Source organism: Taudactylus pleione, unplaced genomic scaffold (genome assembly GCF_031769625.1).
Source record: "Taudactylus pleione unplaced genomic scaffold, aTauple2 ptg000367l, whole genome shotgun sequence".
In the NCBI taxonomy this organism is placed as follows: domain Eukaryota; kingdom Metazoa; phylum Chordata; class Amphibia; order Anura; family Myobatrachidae; genus Taudactylus; species Taudactylus pleione.
The window spans coordinates 1,414,860-1,442,349 of NW_028284768.1; the positions used below are offsets into that span (position 1 = coordinate 1,414,860).

At 42.6% G+C, this 27,490-nt stretch overlaps 1 protein-coding gene across 2 annotated transcripts; it reads right to left on the reverse strand.

The window, feature by feature from the left end:
* Nucleotides 1-2,686: 2,686 nt before the first annotated feature.
* PDIA6 (protein disulfide isomerase family A member 6) lies at nt 2,687-26,789 on the reverse strand. Of its 2 annotated transcripts, none has more exons than XM_088444602.1 (13): nt 26,581-26,789; nt 25,096-25,237; nt 23,792-23,849; nt 22,671-22,797; nt 20,046-20,152; nt 13,437-13,603; nt 11,402-11,516; nt 11,120-11,260; nt 9,550-9,634; nt 7,799-7,871; nt 4,764-4,922; nt 3,509-3,605; nt 2,687-3,240 (listed from the first exon to the last, which is right to left on the reverse strand). In XM_088444602.1, exons 1-13 carry the CDS (start codon nt 26,597-26,599, stop codon nt 3,172-3,174), a joined length of 1,359 nt encoding a protein of 452 aa, XP_088300728.1. In that variant the 5' UTR covers nt 26,600-26,789; the 3' UTR covers nt 2,687-3,171. The 2 variants fall into 2 exon arrangements, with proteins under 2 accessions (XP_088300728.1, XP_088300727.1); XM_088444601.1 differs by having other exon boundaries at nt 13,437-13,606.
* Between the last annotated feature and the right edge of the window lie 701 nt (nt 26,790-27,490).

Below are 27,490 nucleotides of genomic sequence, written 5' to 3' on the forward strand. Positions count from 1 at the left end.
TAAACTTACGCTGAAGTCAGGGGTTGCAGAGGGGAGGAGTTATAGACTTCAGTGTTAGTGCCAAATCCACGCCTTCCCATCTACAACCCATGGTCCAGTTTCCCCCAGCCCAGACGAAAGAGAGACTTTTTGTTGTTTTAATTCCTGTAGGAGCGAGAGTGCCTGAGCTGTCCTGCGTTTATGCTTCAACTTTCCGATCACCATAATGCGGTCCTGAAATATGATTCGGAGAGCAGCCTTAAGTACTACTAGCACCTTGAAAGTCCTTAGCAAAGGATAACGGCAGGCTTGTGAGCTGTAAGTGGTGACCAAATACAAAGAATTGGGGGAGCTAATAATGTATGTGGAATTAGGATTTAAACATCTTGTAGATCAGGAGGGGCCAGACTTGGTGATGTACTCTAAAGACCGAAAGTCTTCTGAAACCTACCAATTAGGGACATGTGCATGCACCCCAATAATGGGGCATGGCATGCACAAAAAGGCATGACCCACCAAAATCCGGATGGTTGAGAGGTATGTAGGGAATGGGTGCCAACCACCCAGCCATGGCAGGAGTGCTAACCAGTCAGCAAGTGCAGACAGGTATTGGGTGATAACCACTCAGCCAGGGAACGGAGGGATACTGACCACCCAGTAGAAATGCCCTTTAAACCTGCATTATGGGAGGATAAGATTTAACTCAGTATCTGCTGTTTAATATAAAATGTAAAGCTCTTACCAAAAGCTTTATAAAGACACATCCAGGAGCATACTTCCACAGATATTACAGCCAATGACAACACGCTGCACGCATCAACCCGTCTCCTCCAGTAAAATCACACTGCCAGCAAAATCCTGCTCACCAGTGACATCACACTGCCAGTATTATCTGCTCTCCCCTAATGACATCATACTACTGGCAACATCCCTCTCCCCAGTAATGTCACACTACCAGCATCACCTATCACTCCATTGAAGTCACACTATCAGCATTCTATTCTCCCCCAGTGACATCACACTGCTGGCATCATCCTCTCTGCTTCAGTGACATCACATTACCAGCATTATCTCCTCTCCCCCAGTACCATCACACTGCCGGCATTATCTCCTCTCCCCCAGTACCATCACACTGCTGGCATTATTTCCTCTCCCCCAGTGCCATCACACTGCTGGCATCATCCTCTCTGCTTCAGTGCCACCACACTGCCGGCATCATCCTCTCTGCTTCACTGGCATCACACTGCTGGCATTGTCTCCTCTCCCCCAGTGCCATCACACTGCCGGCATTATCTCCTCTCCCGCTGTGGCAATACATGGCCGGCATTATCTGCTCTCCCCCAGTGCCATCACACCGCCAGCATTATCTCCTCTCCCGCTGTGGCATTACATGGCCGGCATTATCTGCTCTCCCCCAGTGCTATCACACTGCCGGCATTATCTCCTTTCCCCCAGTGACATTACATGGCCAGCATCCTCCCCTCTCCCTCCATACAACACTTAACTTACCTTCAATCCCGCTCTGTGACCAGTGAACTGACTGCTGCCTGAATCAGACTGATTCAGTCTGGGTCTGCTGCGTGGTAGGCTCCTCAAAGCACGTGTGAAGTCATCCGCATGCTGCGCTACTGGGAATTGGGCTTTTGCGGCCCCAATAGCTGTCAGCAGGTTATTAAGGAGACCATAGGTTAAGTTGGTTGCGAGATACTGGTAGATTGTGATCAACGTTTTGGCCATCTGTTGTAGATGTATGGAGGTAAGGAGGACTCCTTCCTCCAGCGTCAGAAGAATGCATTGTATGGACTACATGTGAAAACACTGATCGAGCTGTCAAGGAACAAGAACGGTGTAAAAACACATTGATGCTTTTTCTAACAGGGAGAGTTTGGAAAGGTGTCCATATACATCCACCCTCTGTGCTTTACAAGTCGCGTTAAACCATAACGAGTAAGCGCCGTGCAACTCGGTAGCGCAGAGCGTATTTCCCCTTAAAATCTGTCGTATTCCACAAAGTGGTGCGAATAGGAAGCACAGGCCGATTAAAATGATATGCGGCATGCCTATATTCTGTGTGCGACTATCTGTATGCGAAATGCTACGTTACAGTGTCAGCAGTATGCAGATACACCCGCACACAGAACACAGGCATGCCGCATATCATTTTAATCAGCAGAAGCTCCCTGTGCGTCCTATTCGCAAGACTTTGTGAATGACACAAAGTTTAAGGAAAAAATTTGCATGAAAATACGCTCTGTTTTAAACGAGCAAGTAGGCTAGATGTATAAGGACACATCTGTAGCACTGATCGAGTACAGTCTATAAAATAAATAGTAGAAGCGGTTCTAACTTCCCAACTCTTTTTACTGCTTCATACATCATGCAGGGCATTTTAGGACCATTGGTGCAAAACACAATATGTACAAAAGCACAAGATTGTAGGTGATAAGGGAGTTTAAAAATAGCCACCAAACCAAATCTGCAAATTCACCTATATAAAACTAGGTAGGCATAAAAAGATTTGTGGGTAGAATCATTTTAATCTTAAGAATTAAATTCATAGAATTTCATAACAATTCATAGAATGTTTCAGTGTTCTCCCGAGAGGAACCGTTCATTGGTATCATGGAAAATCCTTCTCTTCAAGTGCACGTTGATTTCTTAAGATCAAAATGAATTCGTGCATAAATAATTAGAAAAAGGGGACACAAAATGTCAAAAAATATTTTATTCATAAATTGAGTCAAGCCGATCAATTTGCGAAGGAAAATACGTTAAACAAAATAAACATTGCAGTGTCAGCCAAGGAAACATTTAGGAGACTCTTTCTGAACGGCCATAAAAGCCAAAAGGGCATTGACAACAACTCCTTCAAGATGCTTAATTCCCAAAAAAAGCCCTCCCAACCCGTTAAAAAAACCAAACCAACCATCAGACGCCCACAAAATCTAAACCGCATACAATGAAACTCACTGTTACAACAATTCATAGAATTTTTCAGTGTTCTCCCGAGAGGAACCGTTCATTGGTATCATTGAAAATCCTTCTCTTCAAGTGCACGTTGATTTCTTAAGATTAAAATGAATTCGTGACTAGAACCACCCATTATTCCGTATGGGTAGAAGTCCACCAGCTGCAAAAGTTCCTCCAAGAAGAGGGATGTAACAATACAACAGGGAGGTATATACTTGCACATCACAGTTCGTCCTTCTCAAAGTCATCAAGTTCTACATCACTGAGGTCAATGTCGTCCTCAGCTGGGAGCTGCAGGAGAAGCAGAGAGTCAGTGTGGATTAGCAGAGGAAAAATAGCAGCTGGCCTCAGTCTGCGGGTGTAATTAGTGTGCCCAGATACTCATTGCTCTTCAACACTGGTGCTACACAAATCAATGCTAAATGCCCAACCTTGGCATGAACAAGACTCAGTGATCCATCATTCACCGTTACGAAGGGAAGTTTGATCTAATAGGTCACTACTGATGTAGAATGCACAGCAGTGTAATTGCACAGTATTAACAGCGGCAACATCTTACCTCTCCATCTTTGCCGTCCCAGGCTTCAACGGTGTTAATCTTGGGAATCGCGCCGCCACCAACAGGTGATGTAGAGCCTCGGCCGAATGAGAGCTCCCTGAAATTTACAATAGTAGGAGAGAATTAGAAGACGGTGTTGGTCATAGTGCTACCTAGAACATAAAGTCCTACTCTTTTGCACAGCATTGCATGGCGTACTGAGGCTAGGTGAGCAAGGACGCATCTGTATATTCATGAATAAATTGGTGGCATCAAATGCTGCTAATTGGCTATTTGAAACACTTTCACTAAAAACAAAAAAAAAACAAAAAAAAAACAAAACACTTTTTAATATATCTGACGAGAAGCCGCTTCCATTCTTCAATCAAAAAGCTTGTCTTCCCTTATCGGACTAGTTAGAAAGTTAATAAAAGGTGTTTTACTCTCACTAATACAGTAAAAAGTGTGTTACCGTGTCCTTAGAAACAGTCAGGATTTACAGAAAAAAGAAAAAAATGTAACAAAGAAGCTTTTAGGCTGTGAACGTACTGGCAGGATTTTACATGAAGAGGTAGTTACAGACACCCACATAGAGAATATAATTGCAGCAGGGAAGACGTCACCATACAGCAACATCTACAAAGATCTTCTCTGCTTCACATGTATAATAGAGCAGAATGCAAAGTGCAGCAAGAAGACACACTAAGTACTAGTTCCTCAAGAAAAAAAAAATATATTAGACCAATTTATTCCTCAGCTTCATAGACAGAGCACCAGGACAGGCTGCTCTTAGTAACTAGCACATCATATTCGGTCAGCGTGTGCCAGTCGGTTTTGCACTACATTAGGGATAACCATGTGCACTGCAAAAATACTTTATTTAAAACGTATTTTGTCAGGGATATAGAGGGGGAGATGTACTAAGCCTTGGGGAGAGATGAATTACAAACCAATTAGCTCCCAACTGTCAAGTTACAGTCTGTGTTTGAAAAATGACAGTAGCCGATTGGTTGGTACTTTATCTCCGTCCACAATATCCCTCTCCAAGGCTTAGTACATCTCCCCCTGAGAGTTTCCTCTCGTTATAAAGTTATCAGTCCTGGGTACATCATTTACCCTATTCCTGGTTACAGTAAAAGGCAAACAGGCTTTATGGTCGTAAAATAAAATTACAGATTTTTAGAAGACGGAGGAATACCCCATATAGCAAATGATGTCAGTACAGAAAACAAAGCTTATGAAGGTGATAACTCTACTGTACACAATAAATCCTTACCGCAAGAACTCATTGATTCCCTGCTCGCTGAAGGAGCCTTTCAGAAGTGCAAACTTCATTTTCCTGGCATTAACAGCTGCCATCGCTGGGTAACCAAAGCCGCCGATCCCCAGAGAGGTCTCCAGATCCAACTGTGCCCCAGCCTCTGTCCACAGCCACCTGGAACAGAATATACAGTGATAGAACAGCAGCCCTGCCAGTGCTTCCTAACCAGTGTTATGTTTAACTAAACGTAATAAACAAACTGTACCACTAGGAAAAGACATTAAGGCACATATCCACTAAAAGACATGAAAACAACTGCACGATTACGACATTGTAATCGTGCAGTCATTTGTCAGTCTGTACTATGCCTACACTGACCCACCAATCGTTCAGTGCAGCACATCAATCATCTGCAAACATGCGGAACCTGACGTTATCATCAGGTTGTACATCATATTTGCCCGATGATAGATGTCTAAACGACCAGCGGGAGCGCGCATCGCGGGTCGTTTTAGACTTTTTTTTTTTTTAACGATGTGCAAACGATTATTGAACGATAACGATATCATTCAATTTAACAGTCTAGTGGATGTGTGCCTTTACATAATATGCACAAGGTATGAATGTATTTATGTATGTAGAAAATCTGACATCAGGGCAGGATTGAATACATTTGTATGCAACTATGAAACTTTGTAACTGTATAAAGTATGGCATAGGTGTAATCAATGGGTGGAAATGTTCTTTGTGTTCATCCATTTATGGTTTGGGAAAGAATGTGTCTAGAACATTGCTGTCAGTCTGCAGTATAGAAGAAAACCCCAGTAATATGAAGTTTCATAAGTACCTGCAATTTTTACATGTACATACAGTGCCTTGCAAAAGTATTCGCCTCTCTTGGCTTTTTACCTTTTTTGTTACATTACAACCTGTAATTTATTTTTTTTTTTTTTATCTGAATTTTATGTGATGGATCTGCACAAAATAGTCTAATTTGGTGAAGTGAAATGAGTAAAAAAAAAATATATATAAAAAAAGAATCTTTATAAATAAAATTCTGAAAATTGGCATGTGCATATGTAATCACCCCCTTTGCTATGAAGCCCCTCAAAAGTTCTGGTGCAACCAATTACCTTCAGAAGTCACATAATTAGTGAAATGTAGTTCACCTGTGTGAAATCTAAGTGTCACATGATCTGTCAGTATAAACACACCTTTTCTGAGAGGCCCCAGAGGCTGCAACACCACTAAGCAAGAGGCATCACATCATGAAGACCAAGGAGCTCTCCCAACAAGTCAGGGACAAAGTTGTTTAGAAGTACAATTCTGGGATGGGTTATAAAAGAAAAAAATATCCAAATCTTTGATGATCCCCCGGAGTACCATCAAATCCATCATCATCAAATGGAAAGAACATGGTACCACAACAAACCTGCCAAGAGAGGGCCGCCCAACAAAACTCACAGACCGGGCAAGGAGGGCATTAATCAGAGAGGCAGCACAGAGACCAAAGGTAACCCTGAAGGAGCTGCAGAGTTCCACAGCAGAGACTGGTGTATCTGTGCATGTGACCACCATAAGCCGTACACTACATAGAGCTGGGCTTTATGGAAGAGTCGCCAGAAGACACGATTTTAGTTTGCCAAAAGGCATGTGGGCGACTGCCCAAATGTATGGAGGAAGGTGCTCTGGTCAGATGAGACTAAAATTTAACTTTTCGACCACCAAGGAAAACGCTATGTCTGGCGCAAACCCAACACATCCCATCACCCCAAGAACACCATCCACACAGTGAAACAAGGTGGTGGCAGCATCATGCTGTGGGGATGTTTTTCAGCAGCAGGGACTGGGAAACTGATTAGAGTCGAGGGAAAGATGGATGGTGCTAAATACAGGGATATTCTTGAGCAAAACCTGTTGCAGTCTGCCTGTGATTTGAGACTTCCAGCAGGACAATGGCACGAAGCATACTGCTAAAGCAACACTCGAGTGGTTTAAGGGGAAACATTTACATGTGTTGGAATGGCCTAGTCAAAGCCCAGATCTCAATCCAATTGAGAATCTGTGGTCAGACTGGAAGATTGCTGTTCACAAGCGGAAACCATCCAACATGATGGAGCTGGAGCAGTTTTGCTTTGAAGAATGGGCAAAAATCCCAGCGGCAAGATGTGGCAAGCTCATAGAGACTTATCCAAAGCGACTTGCAGCTGTAATTGCCACAAAAGGTGGCTCGAAAAAGTACTGACTTTAGAGAGGTGAACAGTTAGGCACGCTGAAGTTTTCTGTTATGTTGTCCTAAATGTTGTTTGATTCACAATATTAAAAAAACACAACTTCACAGTTGTAGGCATGTTCTGTGAATGAAATGATGCACACCTTCACACAATCTATTTTAATTCCAGGTTGTGAGGAAACAAAACATGAAAAATGCAAAGGGGGGGTGAATACCTTTGCAAGGCACTGTGGACCTTATTGAGAGTCGGTCGCGAGCGCTGAGCGCTCGCAACCGACTTGATGTTGGTCCACTGGGCAAGCGCACGACGGAGACAGCTCCGTCGTGCGCATGCGCGAGCCCCCGCTAACGACGGGGTGATCAGTCGTTAGCGGGCTCGAAGCAGACGGAGTGAGCTGTCGATGTAGATTGACAGCTCGCTCCGTTTGCCGTGTGCGGGCAGGGGGCATGCCTGCCCAAACGGAGGCGTTCCCGCCGGAACGCTAGCCGTTTGGGGGCGGCCCCACTGACATCATTAGTGATGTCAGTGGGGAGCTTCCTGCTGAAACACAGCAGGAAGCTCCCTGGGGCTTAAGGTTGACGAGACCCTACCCTAGGGTCTCGTCGTAAGCCCCGATGGTCGCGATGGTCTTGACCATCGCGACCATCTCCCTTAGCGGTCGTTAGAGCTGTGGGTGTTAACCCACAGCCTAATGACCGACATGGAGGCGGCCGTTCAGAATGCAAGCGGCCGCCCTGTTTCTGAGTGACCGCTTGCATCCTACAACCGCCTCTGAATGAGGCCCTGTGTGTGAATGTTTGTAGTAGCCACACTTACCCCCACATCTTTTTCTTGTATCGGTCAGCCATCTTCAGCATGACTTCCAGATAGGAGTTCCTCCCAGCAGCACCTGCAATAAAGTGATAGGACAATTGAAGCACTGAAAGTGACAGGGCAGTCATAGAGGGTCGTCACAGGACATTTGGAGCACTGCAAGCCATAGGACGAATTCACAGGGCAAAAAAAACTAAAAGCTGCAGTAAACAGAGTAAGAAATATATTTGTATCCCAGTTTAATGTTTGGTTTGGGCACAAAAGACCATATTCAATTAGCCGCGAAAACTGCCATTTGGAGAAAAGTTTTTGCCAATTTGGACTTTTCGCCTGTTTTTAACTTATCTCCATATTCAATTGCAGGAGTTTTCGCCTAAGTGGTAAAAAAAAAAAAACCAGGAGAAAAGTTCTCTATGTATAGGCAGGCGAATTGGAAGTGCAAAATCTCTATTCTGGGGTGCAAATGTGGGGATTTGATCCAGAGTAATCAGTCCAAAAAAAAAAATTAAAAAAACACCCCTTTACAAATTTATGGAGCAGACCCCAAAAATGACATGTCATTTTTGGGTCGGAAATGAAAAAAAAAAAAAAAAAAGTGATGGGAAAAACCGTGGGGGGCCTGGTACTTTGGTAGCTATATGGATGGAACAGGTGTTTTTGGAATTGCACGAGGCTGCAGGTGGTGTATTTTTTTCAGATTTATTAAATCTTCACTTTACAGACTTCAAAATATGCTAGTACCCATTTTCATGTACCCCAAATTTAACCTTGGTACTTATTTCTGCCCCCCCAAAAAAATCCTATAATTTTTCAGCACTTATGCATATAAGCATAGAACAGGCAATTCTGACACTTTTATTAGGGCTATCAGGACACTTCTATATTGATTTCTAATGTTAGTGCAACTTTTTCTGGGGTACAGACCAATTTCCCCAAAATCTTAGGGACTTTTCGGCAGTTTCACTTTTCAACAATTTCTCCTGTTTGACTTTGTGTCTTTTGGAATTGAATACGGAGATAAGCGAAAGCACGCAGGGAAAAAACTACCACCTAAAAACAGGCGAAGGAGGCAAAAACATTGCGGCTCGGCTTTTCACGGCTAATGGAATTCGGCCCAAAGACTGAAGACAGTCTTGAAAGTGCAACCTAACTAAACTCACTAGGCAGCAGCGGCATCACTAGAAGTTGCCTCTTCCACTGTTTGTGCATCACTGGTAACCTACATTCACAAACACACAGCACAGCAGGTAAAGGCTAAAAGGCTGTGATGTCTACAGAGGGGGCTACAAACACTATGGGCCAAATGTAATAGGGTGAGAGTTTAGAAAAGTGAGAGTCTGACACTTTTTAAACTTTGCCAATGTAATGAAGTCCAAAAACAAAGTAACAGAGCGAACTTGCATGTTTTTTTAGACTTAAAAAACTCTCACGATTTAAAATCTCATTCAGATGTTTTCCCATTTTGAAGATAAAACTCAACCAATGTGAGAGTTTACTGCTAAACTCTCACATTTTCTAAACTCTCACCCTATTACATTTGGCCCTATATATCAAAATAGACAAGTTCTATACATGCAGTTTGAGCCTCCTCACAGAGACAGTGTTAAATGTCCACATTTATTTAAATATGTTTATTTTAAGTAAATTATTAAAAAGTCACAGCATGTGAATTTAATTATTTTAATTATTACAAACCACTATCCGTGGCCTAAAAGCAACAGATACAGAACATAGGATCCGCTGTTGATCATCACCTGTATCGAGGATGTGAGGGAGTACAGACACTATACACAGCTGGTGCTCATCACACGTCTTCTGCACAATGTCCTCATTCAGCATCTGGGCAAAATAACCGGCATACAATAATTAGTGGGGGGGGGTTTGGGGCGGGGAACAAAAAAGGTAACAACGTGGCAAAATGTAGTCATTTGTGTATTTCTTTCCCACTAAAATGTAAAACAAGTGATGGTAAATAAAACAAACAATTGGTCTGTGAAGCCACATTACCCTTGAGGAAGTCTGTGGAACGGACGAAACGCGTTGGGAAGCTCCATACCTGCCTCATATGAACTTACCCAAAAGACTTATAAACGAGATAAGCATTCGGCACTTTGCACTAGAAATGTCTATTATGTTTACTATGAAATCCCTCTTTTAAACACTGATTTCTTGTTATATGTATGTTTTTATGTTCTCTCCTTTTATAAATTGTTTTGATTAGCTTAATAAATATTGGTAACATTTTGTATTTATACACAGCACTTCTCTCTAATTTATAAAGACGACACGTCATCAGGTTTACTACATACACAGAGGTGTATGCTTCATAGCATTATTTCCACTGACACTTTATTATTATTGGTTACATTTCCCAAGTTTTTATACATTTATTCATTAGAGAACATTTTTAAAGGTAAAACACACTCACAGGTGTAGCATTTATTTTGGAATATTTAGAATTTTACTTTGGGGCATATCCAATTTGCCGCTAATTATCGCGCTGGTCGGGATTCAATTAGCGGGGATTCCACGCGCGGGTGTCCCAGAGACCCCCGCTGTCGGACTTTGCTTTACACCTCATGTAGGTGCGAGGTAAAATGTGCGTGAGGCCGTCCTATTCGGCCTCGCGCGAGCGGGTATAACACACTGATTCCATAATTCTCGCGGAATCATTGTGTTCTCGCGCGGGGATCCTGTACAGATGGAGCGGGGGGAAAAAGCCATTTAATTGAATAGCTAATCCCCGCATCGCGGGACTTTTGTCCGATAATTTGCGGCGGGGTTTATTGGATATGCCCCATAATCTATTAATTGCACTGACACTATTAATATTTCTTAACTGTATTTGTTATATTAGGACACTGTATATCTATTGATTCATTTTATACTGTTATATAAAAATCTATCACATATAAGCACTGCTGTCGCTATATACAAAGTTCATTTAAAAAATACCTTTTTATTTAATAGCAGATTCCCATCCGGTTCTGGGTGTCAGCTAACACAAGAGGTACAAATAGCAGTGGTAAAGTGCGACTAGCTACTACTCCGTTTACATTACTGTATAAATATAATCCAGGTAGTGCTTATCTATCCATCGAGCAGGTGGTGGGTTGTCAGCAGATAACAGAACAAGGGGCTCATATTTACTAATCTTTTAATTACGGGGGGGGGGGGGGGGGGGGGGATATTTAATATCCCTCAACTTCTTACTAGAAAATAATGCAGCCCTAAAAACACCCACAAAGATTAATATTAATATCAATAACCCTCAAATATAACTGAGCACACTCATAAAAAACTTTGGGAAGAGAAAACACCGACCTCCAGGATCTCGGGGGCTGCCGCATTATCGGAGAACAAGTCAAGAGCACGAGCCACAATGTCGGCCCTTGTCCGGCCACCGTCATAATCCACGGGCTCCTCTCCCCTCCGGAAAATTTTTATCGTGGGGAAGCCTCTGATCTAGATTTATACAAAGAGACAAACATGAAAGCGTTGTGTTAATGAAAATAAATATTGGGCACACTCGCCAAGATCATGCCGATGCCTGCACACGCTATAACATTCCCTCACTGACAGCTGCTCAGTTTTAGTAATACTCACCCCATAACGGGTAGCCAGCCCTTGGTGGACAGTTGCATCAACTGCACCCAACTTAACTCGCCCTTTGGTTTGATCATTAACTTCACTGGCAGCAGCTGCCCACTCAGGCTCCAAGCTATGATGGAAGTTAGTACAGAGGACAATTGGTTACCAGACAGCACAAGTGCATCTATCAAATATTACTACACATCACTATTACAGGACAGGTTTGTTCTGCTCATAGGTATCATCACTTCTGTCATGCTATGGGCAGTACATTTTACCTACAAAATACAATGCCGAACCGCTTTTACTTTCCTTGTCATTTATCTATACATAGTATAAAATAAAGTCCCAGGTAGGTGTCTGAGGTGTGTCTGGGCTAAACTGGACAGATTTGATGCAGTTGTCACTATTCTATAGAGCATTTGTGAAGGTTTAGGTGTATGATACATTACTGTATGACAAATGGAGCTGAGCGGTAACTATTTTGGTGAAGCAAGTCAATACAACGGATGTCCGAGCACTTTCTTGGCTTACGCTGCCTAAACAGCTAAAGATATAAATCACAACGATGGACTTTATTTTATACCATGTAGAAATTGATAAGTATTATGCAGTTTCTCCAGAAAAATTGATGTAAGTCCCGTTTACTGATATGAATTCAGTTTTCCCCCTTTTTTCTTACTGGTCCTATTACATTTATGTGACGAACGATTCTTTAATTTCAAACTAATCCAATTCCCGGTAAGAGTCTGCTTTGGCATGACAATAAATAAAGCACAGGGACAGACACTTAACGTGGATGGAGTTGACCTAAATGGAGACTTTATCATGGACAACTTTACGTGGCCCTTTTGAGTGTCAGATCAACATTAAGGGCCGTCTTCAATTAGGTGCGATAAGTGCCGAAATCGCATCCACGATAATCGGATAGTGTGAAACAGGCAAAAATGTTTCACCATCTCAGACCATTTTGGGTGAAAAAAAAAAGTTGAAAATAGGTTTAACATAATTCGACGCCAGGAGGAAAAACAAGTAATGTCGTCTATAAAGCAATCTTATAAGTCGTCTATAAAGCAATTTTATAAGACATTGGTTAAAATAAAATAAAAAATAAAAAAGGAATGCATTGGTGCCTGCAGCCAAAACAGAGTTCCACAAGCCCTAAATGCATTCCCCACCCAGCATCACTACCCATGAGGCCTGGCACTAAATACTCACTGTGCCAGGAGATAAATGCATCTTCAAAAGGCAATAATAATAATAAATATGGAAAATGAATGGTGCTGGGAAGGGCAGGGAAGTCCTTGCTCTACCAAACACTAGGAGGTAGACTGACTGTGCGTTCGATTTTCAAGGCCGCCGATTGATGGCTTTTGCCGACTTCAAAAAGGACAATAGTAATTAGTGCTAAACAAGCCTGATTTAGCACAAATTTCTATTGCCCTCTATAATCCACTGGTCAAAGCAGTGGATCATCGTTGGCTTTGCAAAACCAGTGCATACTAGTTCTACTCCTGGGCATCAGCAATACGGCTGACTGATCTACAAACAAACAAGATCCCTAAAAAATATGAATTCAAAATGAAGATTAGCAGATATCAGGTTCACCACATTCCTCCTTGGGACAGTAAGCATGGCCATGCCTTGCAGTGGGGAGCAAGCTATGCTATACACGTGGCCATGCCCTGCAGTGGGGAGCAAGCTATGCTATACACGTGGCCATGCCCTGCAGTGGGGAGCAAGCTATGCTATACACGTGGCCATGCCTTGCAGTGGGGAGCAAGCTATGCTATAAACGTGGCCATGCCTTGCAGTGGGAAGTAAGCTATGCTATAAACGTGGCCATGCCTTGCAGTGGGAAGAAAGATCGGCTATAAACATGGCCATGCCTTGCAGTGGGAAGCAAGATCTTTTATATATCAGATAGATCTATTTTATTTTTTATGATGCCATTGTAACATTTTCCCCTAGGATTAACAAAAACTTACTTAGCAGTTACTGTTACTTAAATCATCGTCATGCGGGTAGGGGAGTATAAGTGGGCACTTACTTCTTACAGTGCCCGCACCACGGAGCGTAGAACTCCACAAGCCATACATCGTCACCGTTTATTACTTGTTTGTCAAAATTGTCATCAGTTAGTTCAACAACGTCCTTTTTACTTCCACCGCTGCCACCACCACCCGTGCCACCACCGCTGCCACCACCGCTGCTTCTCTGCTGAACAAGAATTGAAAAAATAAATAAATAGTTCTAGTAAATAGGGAAACATTTCTAGCTTACAGGTACTCACAATATTATCTATACTAGTATTATAAGAATGTTGGGCGTCTGTTTGTCCCAAGTTGGCTCAAAATCTGCAGAACAGATTGAAGCGCATCATTTTTTGTTAGTGGAAACACCTAGATATAACCTGCACTGTGTTTCATCTAGACCCGTCATGGTCAAGCTGAGCAAGATCAACAAAATGTATTGACCTCATCAATGCAAGAGATAGGTGTGGCCCCATGAGCGTGGCCGGTATGGAGAGAGGTGCTTTGGGCCTGCGGTCACGTGAATAGGATAGGCTACATAGTGTGCACAGGGCACCCAGTGACATTGGTGTGAGACATGGTGACGGTGCTGTTACCACCAGTCTGCTGGTCACATGGGCGGCCACTCCCACGACAGGGTTCATATGCCAAGCAATACAAACGAGACCAACTCAAATAAAAAAGTTGACAGAAGCGATTTCACCGTGGGCGACAGCTAGCATAAAATATGGGACATGAATAAACAACAAAGAGATCTCTCCGTGACCTTAGACTACCCACACGCGCCCAAGACCAGTGTCTTCAGCTCACCCGCTGCAAGGTTAACTGGGTACAAATGTTGATCACAGTGACGCAAACATCACATTTCTCAACAGAAAAAAAAAAAAAAAGTTCACTTGTGTCATTAGCCTGGAATATAGTCCATCTCTCTTTACTTAGCCCAGCATGATAAAAATGCTGGATGGGAGTGTCCAGAGGGTTTAGGAAAGGATAGGACTTGTACTTTTTCTTATGCAAAAAGCCAAGATGAACTTTCATTAAATATAGTGCACCTCACAGTAGAAATATTGGAATACTTTGTCTATTTACTAGGTTAGATCATTTTATAAAGTCCAGAAAGTTCCTTTCACGACCTATTGTACATGATCCTGTAACAATATTATAGGTCCCTGACTGTACAACACTGTAACAAACCAAAATGACATAAGATAAAAATATTAATGTATTTATTTCTGGAATGAAGTCAACACGTGCACATCCAGCTTAATACATTTCATGCATGCAGCTTTACAGTAAACATACAGACAGTGGAAGATCATTCCGGATCACTACTCTTTGATCAAACATTATCGCCTATCTTCATCACATTTCTACAGCTTCTAGCTTATATATAAAATCCATTGGTCAGTTTGTTTGTCTGTCTGGTTATGCATTCGGACACCCCTGCACCGATTGGGATGAAACCGATGCGAGGTGGTCCAGTTCGATCCTGGCTAGGTTTTAGGGGGGGGTTAGAGTCCCGGTCAGACCTCCCGTTGGTGCTCGCTGGGCAGAACTATAACCCGGGGTGCCTGTTCTGGGCCTTCCACTGGATGGATTTGGATTAAAACTTCAGAGAGGGGGCAATTGGTCTGGGATGCCCAACTTAATCACTTTAAGATTTAAACCTGGGCAACGTCGGGTACTTCAGCTAGTACGGCATAAGTGTGCAATACAGAACACCCTATGTCTTATAGGAAATATGTATATTTGATCTGTATTATGCCATTTGAATCTTGATCTATTTGGACAAGGGTTATTTTTTTTTTATTTGGTTTTTAAATCAAGAGAAGTGGTTCCACAAGTAACAGGTAAAGTGCGAATAATTCCGCCCTGTTATTGGGTCCAAGCTGCCGCATAAATTGATATACTTCATGTACAAAGTATCATACAAATATAATAAGAGTATGGTGTTGTTAATCCATGACACATGGCTGACACCAAACATTTCTAAGCGGCACAATTTGCAGCCATCAAGTACCAGGATTAAAAGGAGATATTATCCGTTCGACGTGTTCCAAGAACCATGTATGTAACATCGTGGCTGCTAGCATGGGTTGGAGAAACACATCCTAAGGAATTATGCAGACGGGAGGTATGGTGGTAAAAGCAACAGATCCTTGGGATTCAGATAAAGGACTGGCCTGGCAGCCAGTTCAGGATATACTGCATACACAATAGTGTCACCAGGGATCCCCCGCAACTTCTGGGTTTCAATGTATGGGTGAGAGGATCATGTACCAAAGTCTAGTTACAAGGCCAGGTTAGGCAGGTTCCATGGAATCATGTCAACAGCGGGTTTCCTTATGTTGTCTGGGGTAAAATGTCCATAGAAGCAAACCACTTTATATAGCTTACAATGGTCAGTTTGCGCTATATACCCCTAAGCTAAACCAGAAAGTAGTGCTCTGCCTGGAGGACATCACATCATAAATACTTGAATTAATCCTCCCATCTATGCATTTAAGGGAATTAACGCTTCATCAACCACTGCTAATATCCAAGATAGTATTCCCCCTAGAAAATTTTTCCAGCCGGGTGGCATCAAGTAGTAGCCGGGTGGGGGCCTTCGCATTAATAAAATGTTTTAAACCCGGACCTTATAATGATTTGAAATAACATTTTATATATTAATTCTCCTCTTATTATTAGAGGCCCAGTCGTCTGATTATCAACAAACTGCAAAGTCTGTAAGATCTGGTCCTTTTTATACAGCTCCCAGATACTGTCCCCACTTGCAGGCTCCCGAAGTGCCGGGTGGTAGGCTGATTCTTGCCGGGTGGTGCACCCGCCAAAAACAGCCTGGGGAGAACACTGCAAGATGTTTTATACAGCGTAGTGTATTCAAAATGATGTCACTGAAAAGGTTTATTTGTTTCTCTGATTGCATTCTTACAATCAACAAATAATTGATCCAGAGATCCATTGAACGGCGGCTGCAGAACCCACAAAAAGCAGCAGGAATTGTGTGAACCCGACAAATCTTAGCGATTAGAGCAGTAGATCAGGCATCTCCACAGACAGCAGCAGCGGGAGTAATACAAGGGTGTACAGTCATTGTGTATTAGATATTAAACTCTGCAAGTGGAGTAGCCATTTCCAAGTCAAGCTAAAACAGCAGCAGTCACCTCCAAACAGCGGTTGGGGGTGGGGTGAGATTAGCTTTCCAACAGCACAACTCTCTGGCGCAGAATCCGAAGACCAAATCTCCGTACATTGGATTTTAATATGGTTAAAACAGACTAAATAAAATATAAAATAGTAAATAGAAGTACGCTTGCCCTGCTATTTGAGCTTTGTCCAATATAGGCACCAACATTGCCAAATAGGTCTTTTGAAATGAAAGGGAAAGAAAACACTCCAGAGTCTTAGTCTAAGGTGAGAGTTTTCAGAAGTGGAGATGTTGCACATAGCAACCAGATTTTACTTAACATTTAACTAGCATCATCTAGAAGATAATGGCTAGAATCTGATTGGTTGCTATGGGCAACATCTCCACTTCTAAAAACTCTCACTTTAGTAAAATTTACCGCTTACAGAAGTGGAAGGTCAGGATAGGGCTGGTCAGTGTATTTTTCTATTATCTCCATCTGCTGGGCAGACAAAGCAGGAAAGGTCAGCATGAGCAGTGACACATTATAGCCTTCAGTCATTACTCCCTAACCACTATATGCTAAGCACCATGTAGAAGGTTCAAAGGGGTCTTCTTAGTTGTTCTTGGATATTCCAAAGAATAAGGTCTGATGGAGAGCGAGCATTACATCAGCTTGCAGAGAGTACCTTGTGAGAGTTCCCTCTGCACATGCAAAGAATGCGGACATAAGTGAACCTATGGGGGTGTGCGCGATTCTGTCAATTTTGCCCACCTACAGTGGCGGAACCTAGTGAGGAAGAGGTGTTCCAACACAGGGCAAGGTCACCAAGGGTTGAGCCACAGATATATTTGCCTAAGAAAGTCCTATTATTTGCAGGTGGTAAAGGGGGAAGTGCAGAAACTGGAAGACGGTGGCAGACGTCAGCACTTTGTGTGTTTGTTAATGCAGTGCTGACACGGCTTGTTGGTTTCATCGGCACTCGGTCATGTATTGGGCTTGTGTGCGTGTTTAAGCCATTTTTTTTTTTTTTATCCCCCTTACACAAGACAGGGAATGGTTTCTGATGTCAGAGAAGCATCTGCAGTTTTAATGGATGCCTAATAGTGAATGCATACTTTGCAAAGAAAACAAATGGCTGTAAACGTGATGTAGGCTTGGTGTACTCTGAGTGCATGAGCAACTGCTGCCGAACTGCACGTATCCTAACTTTCCATATACATGCATATTGTTTTTTTCTGTGAATGCAAATGGCACTTGAATTTTGGGTCATCAGACACAGTGCGAGGAATGGTGAGAAGGGAGAATAGCTATTGGTCAGAATTGTAACTCTGAATAGTCTGGTATGGCTACTTCATAGGAGGAGAGGAAGATCTTAAGATTGTATTTATTATAAGGAAATAAAAAAAACTTTTTTTTTTCCTTTTCATTCTTTGCAGACAGAGTGCTTGGATGTTAGTCAGTCTTCATCTCCTGCACAACCCCCATCCCCATTTCGGAAGTGGACAGAGACGGAGGTCATCAGAACGTTGGTAGTAAGGGGTTAGCAGTTTGCAGGCGTTGCTGGAAGCAATGACCCATGTCGTTATGTTGCGGAGGGCATATACCAGTGTCATGGTGTGAGCAGGTGATCGGAGCAAAGCCGGTAACCAGGTACGGTTATACCATGGAAGGAGGAGGCTCTCCCAACAGCAAAGCCACAGTTTGTTACATGAAACCATGTTACATCCAACATGTTTCATTGTTCCACTAGATTAGTACTGGAACTCATTTTTTTTATGCCCCTTATTGCATTTAAGGGTACATTTTCTTAAAGCAATACTTTAGGATGTCAGTGTATGGATGTATTCACATTAAATATCACGTTTAAAGTATTTGCCATCTCTCCTGTCCAAAGGCAGGAAAGTAGGAAGGGGAGTTACACGGGACAGTAAGCCAAGGAAGGAAGACCTACTATGTGTATGGGCAGACTGGGGCAATGAGAAAAGGTCAAAGTATCACAGAAACATTGCGTTGTTCCAAAATAAAGTTTTCTAGCGGTGTGTGTATCCAGTACCCTCACATCATTCATTTACATGGAGTTTGTGTTACAGGCTCTCCCACAACCAGTATTCTCATGGTGTGCTTGTCCAAACTTTCTGCTATTCCATCTATGATCTAGTTACACAAGAACTCTACAACTGTATCAGACTGCATTCAAAGGAAGATTTATGTTATCTAAATATCAGAGTTAGTAAAAAGACAGCAGTAATTGCAGATGAATAGGGCCACATGGCCCGTAATAAAACTAAGTAATCTTCAAGTAACGAAAAGGAGCATGATCGTACCCCAATCCGCTCTGCAGAGCACAACTTCATCCAGTGCACAGCGGAGACTTGCTTCTGCTTTCGTCATTCAGAGAGCAGACTGTACAACATGGGCAAGACTGCCCTGGATTTAAAGAGGATCCCAATCAACACATAGAAACTTTCAGCTCAAGGGATCATTTGAACAATTAAAACAGTGGAAAGGCTCGGCTGCTCGCATTGCGCTCGATACTGAGGCTTCACGGGCGGATTGTTGACATGACCTTGGTTGCTGTACCCACGGAGGCCGTTATTGAGGTTGATACCTTGGTTGGTGTGCCAGTGGAGGCCGAGTTTGCCATGGTTGTTGTTGGTGGGGCTGCTGCTGCTGTGCATATTGCCGATTGAAGGTTCCTTTTTGTTGTCCCTGCAAATACTGTTTCTGCATCATCATACCCCCAGCATAGAAAAGGAGCAAGAGACAAGGACTGAAACACCACTCTACAAAATGCTCTATGCTGATGTCAGCATTTCAGAAAAGCAAAACATATTTGTTACACCACTAAAGTAGCACCATAAATAGTCCATGTATTAGTACATTTTCACTTTCTAATTTCATCACTCTCTAACAGACTAAATGCAATGTCCAGTCAGGCATAACAGAAGGGAACAATGCTAGTTGTAATGTCAATATACTGTAGACAGGTGCCGGTTTATAGGCCATTTTTAATACAAAAAATAAAAGGAGACTCCTTTATTGCAGCATAATCTAGTTTTTTTGTTTTCTGTTTAAACAACTATACATCTTTTAAGATGGACAGAGTGGAAAAAGCTATGAGACTTTGGGGTATATTACTTTCCGGAAATCATCGGCAGCTTTGAACGATATATTTAAAGTTGTTAAACTATGTATTTATTTCAGATATAAAGCTCTTTGTACAGGTAGGCTACATAAATAGACAAGATACAATGGGACTTCACATCGTACATGCAGTAAGTTATTTTTGGCGGCTGTACTCTTAAGAATGCCATTGGTGATATTTTTGGAAGAGAAGACCGGTCATTGTAACTGCGCTCACATTTCCCAGCATTAATCCCCCCTATTCTGTTCAGGCCAGCAGTGGTTATCTAGCCATTACCATACGCTACCTCTGCAGCTCACTCTACAAAACAAGCAGGGCTATGCACAAAGATTGGCTTTGATACCTACCTGTTTTCCAGAATCATATCCACCTCCCTTTCCGCTCAGCCTGTCCTTCGCCATTGACCGGAGCGCATTTATTGCAGAATCCACTATGCTCTCACTCGTTCTGCCTCCTGTATAGGGGTATATGAATATGTATAGATTACATACCAATATGGGTATAGCGCTCCCTTACCACAGTGTGCACCAGCATTTTAAAACCATTCTGCTATCATTTTGCCTGGACTATCACACTGAGGTCCCGCTGTGAATTGCCATCTTTTATTATGTCCCTCTAAATAGCCCCATGTCTCGCTATAGGGTAATATTTTGGAGTGCAGCTACTGGGCCTAATTCAGCAAGGAACGCAGGTGCCTATATGCATGCAATCGTCCGATTGTTGCGTACTGCGCATGCATCGCAGTGTGCGAACCAGTCATTGCAATCGGGACTGCTTGCGCAGCGACTACGCAAACCTATCGCAAAGTGATGGATATGAAGTGCCGTTTGGGGTGGTGCTTTTCAACGGCGTTGCACGGGTGTGCATAAATTAGCCACTGCGCTACGATATGCAAGCCAAAGCCTCGTAGCGTGCGCTGAAGGTCTGACATGTCTTAACTGTGCGTGAAGCTGCGATGGTACCGATGTTTTCGCAGTCTTGCTAAACATTAAAGGATGTGTAAGTGAAGTTGGCGTCCTTATGGAGTTGCTAAGGATTAGCATAAATGCATAGTAAAACTGCATGCGTACGCTGTATTGCGATCTTCGCAGAATCAGCCCCACTGTGTTTTATTATTGGAGTATCTTTTTTTCTTCTTCATATTATGCCCTTTTTTTTAATGACACTTTCAAATATCACCCAGAATTGTGTGCTCACACATGTGCTCAGTGACGCGTATAAACAAGAGCACATCATTGCAAAACATGGGATGTACCAGTAACTTCAGCTTGGTGAAAATATCAGGGGCCGACTTACTTCAACGCATACACAAACCAGCATATGGGGCCAAATGTAATAGGGTGAGAGTTTAGAAAGGTTTAGCAGTAAACTCACACTTTTCAAACTTGTCCAATGTAAGAGTCAGAAAACAGGCAAACTCGTATGTTTTTCAGACCAAAAAAAAAAAAATCTCACGATTTAAACGCTCATCCAGATCATGTTTTCCCATTTTGATAAAACTTGACTATTGCAATAGTGAGATTACTGCTAAACTCTCACCCCATTACAGTTTGCCCATGGTGGGCACGGCGATAGAGAACATTGTACAGTTATTAGAATACCTGGTGATTTAATCTTACTGGAACCCCTTTTTCTCCTATTTTAGGGTGAAGAGTGCAAATCTTAAACAATTACCACCCTTGCCTCCCTTATCTGGACCCTCAGCCTACTTGTACATCAGATCCAAATTGAATCATGGTTCCTAACAGTGCAGTGGAGTGACACCTATTAATGCATTGGAAAGTAAGAAAGGGGACAGGCTACTTGCAAGATTTCCACTTATAAAAAGGTGGCCAAGACTTATTGACGATACAGACTTCAAGTGGACAACATATTTCAGATCTGTAGCTCAGATGAGTGATCTGAACAAGACGTTAAATCAGGAGTTTTCAGTGTAATTATATGCACAGGAATACATAGACAGCAACCATAGAAGTTTATTCATTGGACTCTTCGGTAAAAAAATAAAGTTCACAAGCTATTGCGCTGCAAGACAATATATGTGCGTGTTCTTGTTAATCAGCTGGAGTGTTATGGAGAGACATGACCATAGAGCCACACGATGAGTTCAGTAATAGTTTGTGTGGAATAAATATGTATATTGTTTTTATTACGCTTTTAACATAAGACCACCATTAATTACTAAAAGTATAATTTCATTATGACTTTCTGCCAACGATTTAGATTTTATTTCTGTAGAAACTGAATCCTATAGAAAACTCATTGGTTTGTCCGTCTGAATGTCTGGTGATGCATTTGGACACCCCTGCACAGATTGGGATGAAAGCAACGTGTGGTGGTTCCGTTAAATCCTGGCCAGGTTTTAAGGGGGTTAGGGTCCCGGTCGGACCACCCGTTTGTGTACGCTGAGCAGAACTTTGACCCGGGGAGCCTGTTTGGGGCCTTCCACTGGAAGGATTTGGATGAAAACTTCAGAGGGGTGGAAATTGGTCAGGGATGCCTAATGGGAGTGGATGGGGTCCAGGTCGGACCTGACGACTGTGTGCGCCGGGCAGAACTTCCCTCATAGGTGTGTTTGAACTGCGGCTAAGCTGCTAATTATTTTTAAAATGTTGACAGTTACATCCAACTCATTGATAACTTAATAACTTTAAGATTTAAACCCGCTGGGTACTTCAGCCCAACGCTGGGTACTTCAGATAGTAAAACATAAAAAGGTGCAGATATAAAGCTATTCATTTTGGTTAGTAACATTATAGAGAAAGTTGCTTGGCAGGGAATGTAGTCATAATTTCATCACTGAAAGTCAACATAATTTTAGGGTTAGGCAGCAATTGGGGTTAGTCTCAGAGTTGGTTTTACATGTAAAATCCCATTGTCGACATTAAAACTGGCGACAGTGAATGCTGACATTATGCTGTCAGAATTCTAATAGTCAACATAATATACCACCAAACAAAAACCCCATTTACCTGTATATTCTTCTGGCTTGTTCTTATTAGCGCCAAACACTTTGATGGTGGGGAAGCCGCGCACACCATACTGAGAACTCATAGACGGGTGTGCATCACAATCAACAGCTCCCAGCTTCACAATTCCCTATCACCAACATAAAACATCTGTGTCAACCACATCCTACACATAGTTCAAAACATTAAGCTCATATTGGTGCCAAGCAAAGAGGATTTTCTTAAAGAATATTACATCTTTGTGAACGGCAGCACTGAACAATGTTTACACAATACTAGAGACCCGAAATATAGCAGATGAATCAGTTCTACTCCTTTCAAAGTGAAAATTAAATTACCGGGTAATTCACTTTTACCCGGTAATTTGCTAAACAGCCAGGGTTTTTTTCCTGTGTGAAAGGGTCATCCCGGGATATAATGCCCAGGTGTTCGACCCTGGTTTTTTGCAGGGTGGAAGACCTGGGAATTATGTCCTGGGATGAACCTTTCACACAGGAAGAAAAAAAAAAAAAAAACCCGGTTTGTTTGGTAAATTACCCGGTAAAAGTGAATTACCAGGTAATTTCATTTTCAGTGTGAAAGGGGTACAAGACAGATAATGGCAAAAAACCTGGCATGCAAATGCCGGGTTTTTTGCCTGTCTGAAAGAACCAGAAGTGGTTTGAGAGGCTCTTAAACGCCTTCTGACGAGTAGTATTTTTTTATCTCCACAACCAGAATACACTTCAGTTTTATCAGGTGTTGGTTAAATTGAAAATATAGATTTTTCTGCTATAGCAGCGCATGGCCGGGAGGACTCGCCAGCTGCCCCTCCTGGAATTTGCTCGGTTCTACATTTTTTTTTTTTTTTTTTTAAGATAAAGCTTATTTATTAACCTTGTCAGTTAAGAATTGGAACCACACTGATATTGGCTATATGCTTTCATCATATGAAGCAGCGCTGGGAGACGCAAATAATGGTGGTTTGCTAATTTACAAACAAATAATTAAAAAAAGGTGAAAAAAAATAAAATAAAAAATTACATATTCCTACATGTGATTTACACTCTTTGTATGGAGAAAGGTCCATTTGGAAACTTGTTCAATCTTGCAGATAACCTCCTTGGTTGTAAATTTATATTTACCGTCAAGGCAGTGGCTGCTTTCTTCCAGTCAGGAGTCAGTTTCTTACAGTGTCCGCACCTAAAGAAAACATCACACTCAGTCCTGCGAGAGAGCCGCAACTTTTACACACATAATTGTCGTTATTATTGTACAGTTTACCTGGTAGATGCTTCCCAAGTCTCAATTGTATTTTAAATCAATATAAGTCAATTTAATTTATTTTCTGTGGTTCCATCACATTTCATATGTCCACTTACTCCTTAGTTTTCTAGTCATTTAGCCATGAAAAAAAATAAACAAGTTTCTGCGCTTGTACGTAAGTGACAATACAGCGAGAATCCCTTTTATTCACGGTTATGTTGGTCCTACAAAAATCAGATGTGTCAACCAATAATAAGAAATTCAAAGTACTTCCCCTGATAGTGTTAGATCTATAGATCTACTAGCCTCAAAAACCTGTCTGTTTACATCGTCCACCACACTGTGCAGAGTACATACAGAGCAGTATAAGGATTGTAACCTATACAAGTAGAGAATGCTGTTGGTATGCATGATATTTATAAGCCAAGAAATAGTCCCAAAACTAAATTTCAATCCTTTGCAAATAGGACAAATGCAGTTAAGTATAGCACCTCTGTCCATGATTAATTTATTGTCGGGACTCTGGAGCTCATTCAGAGTAAGCGGCTGCTCAGTCGTACCCAGCGATGTTCACAAAACAGCGCATGCGTAAGTTTCACAATGCGCGTGTGCAAACTAGCTGTTGCGGTCGGAAATTTTTCTCTCCTTCAACTTGGCCAGGTCGTTAGTTTGAGTGACAGGATGAGGCGTTTGTGGGTGGTAACAGGGGAAGGTGCTTGTGAACGGGGGAGTGGAGATCCGAACGCAGGCGTGCCTGACTATGCAAACAGCGTTTTATGGGAGTGCATAATTAACTAAGTAGTGTCATGGCACATGTGACATGGGAGGATTTTACACTGACATGATCGTAGTGCTTAAGAGAGGGTATGGTCAACCTTAAGGTCTACGACCAGCTCCGATGGTTCCCGATGGTCTCGATTAATTCTTATATGCCCGGAGATGATGTGTATTGTGAACTAGAAGGTGGCATGGTTTTAGTCTTACGGCCGTATCCTCCCCTCGCTCGTCCAGCTAACGATCCCATCTTAACGACGCAACTTGCGAGCGCTTCATTTGCATATCCGGCCCCTTTTCCCTTACGACCGACTCTGAATGAGGTCCTCTTTTTCTGTCTGTTATTAAATACATACTGTACATTACAGGCCCTTATGGCCACAGAAACAGGACTGTATATAGCACTCACCATGGAGCATAGAACTCCACAAGCCATAAGCTGTCACTCTGGATAACTTCTCTGTTGAAATTAGAGGGGGTTAACGTGACAACGTCATCACTGGCAGAGTACATACATTTCACTGCAAGAAACAGTGAGCTAATCACTGCACCTGCAAGGAGACAAAATACAAAAAAAAAAAAAAAAAAAAAAAGAAGTTACACATAGAAAACAAAACTAACCGTAAGAACTAGAGGCGCAGTACAGATAGATACTAACATAGAAGGCATCACAGAGACTATAAAGCACAAGACTGCAATGGTGCACAATCTACAGGTTATATCACTTGGAAGTGGAACACCTGGCATACCCGGGAGTAAACATTAACTGGTGTAGGACTGTAGAAGAAATTCCACGTGCACCAATGGTGGAAGTTCTTCCAGCCTGGAGAAGACAGAGCCTGTGACTCTAAGCTGTAGGTAGTCACTGGAGAGTGTGTACAGGAGGGCTAACTATGATGTTTAGAAAGTTACATGTCAAGATACCATTCATGCAAAATTTACTACACCAAACACTACGACTACAGAAGATCAATGCTCAGCACTTAATGGGAAGAATCTTGTTGTGTAGCAGGACTTCAAGAGAATCTACTGATATGTAGGTCTCATGAGAAGACAGGAGGTCATTAGAAGGTGCAGCAGACTGACCAGCGGAATGTAAGCACAAGAACACACACACACACACACACACACACACACACACACACACACACACACACACACACACACACACACACACACACACACACACACACACACACACACACACACACACACACAATCGCTGTGACAGGGGGATTGCCATGGTCAGGGCTGCCTGAAGTATTCACAGCTGGTAAGGCTGGATGGAAACTACGGGTGTACCACGGGGAGGACGGAGTCACAGCAAACTACGGGTGTACCAAGGGGAGGACGGTGTCACAGCAAACTACGGGGAGGACGGTGTCACAGCAAACTACGGGGAGGACGGTGTCACAGCACTATGTAGAGGGTATAGTAGACTATACTGCAGCATGGCTCTAACAACAACTGAGGGGGAGCAAATGACATGCACTGCAACAATGTAGAATATAATGTAACTACAGCAACCCTGTATTTGAGCACCCAGCCTGTAGTAAGTGTACATAGATGATCACTCAGACATACATGGACTATGGATGTATGAGACACAAGAGGTGCATATAATGTAACTACAGCAATATGGGAACCCCTCTATGTATATATGAGCACCCGGCCTGCAGTAGGTGTATATAGACTGATATAGATTATATCACATATAGACGTGCATGGACTATTAATGTAACTATAGCACTATGGGAACCCCCTGTGTGTATGAGGCTGCCTGCAGTTGGGTACAGACAGATATAGATGATACACAGAGCATGGCTGTACAATGTGACACATGAGCTACATACTGATGCAGCTCAGTGAGGACTGGAGTGGGCCCCGAGCTTACCCAGCAGAGTCCCGGCCATCCTTCTTCTCCCGGTGACGTCCCTCCGCGGCTCGGTGTGCGCTGTGTGGTGTCTGCTTCTTCTCGCTGCCTCACCGACTCAGAGCTACACAGTCACCTTCCGCCGTGTCCGCTGTCCATTGGTTACCCCGAGAGTCCCATCGTTAATATAGCCAATCAGGGGCGGCCGGGTAGCGCAGGCCCGGTGACTCTCTGTCAGAGCGAGCTGGGGGAATCTGATTGGCCAAGCGGCGGGCGACGGGCAGTCGTGGGGCGTGACCAGGACAGGACGCCGTGACGTCATAATAGGATTGTGGGCGTGGATGCTGGGTTACTTTGCTTTAGCAGATGATGATTTGGACCCAGTAGGTGACCCGCCCCCCTGTGGTCTCCTATCGCTGCCCTTTCCTCTTATCTGCTTTCCTCTACAGCATGCAATTACTCACTTATCGTATTATCTCATGTGACTGCGCTGATATTTTGCAAACAAAGGAGGGTGGGAAAATAGGGAATAATTAAAAACATAAAAAAATATAAAGTTACAAATGAGGCTTTATACATACAGGCTAAAGAGAATTTGTCATTAGAGTATTATTTCCTACAGGGCTTATTCACTTACAGTGCCAATGGCTGGCAATACCACAGCTTAAATGCACTTGATGGGGGGGGGGGGAGTAATAAAAAGTTTTCCGTAGGGGTCTGCAAATTAGCAAAACCTGAAATGAGCACGGACGCAAGCTAAATAGCTAAATAATACATCCTCCCGTAAAATTGCATTAAAGCTTAAGTAAATTAAACATCTTAATACAGTAATTACCAACGAACAAGTTAGTGCTTGGATGGCAAGCGTACAAGTTATACCCCTTTTACACCACAGCTAAAATTCAGGTTATTGCAGGCAGTGGTGTATCTA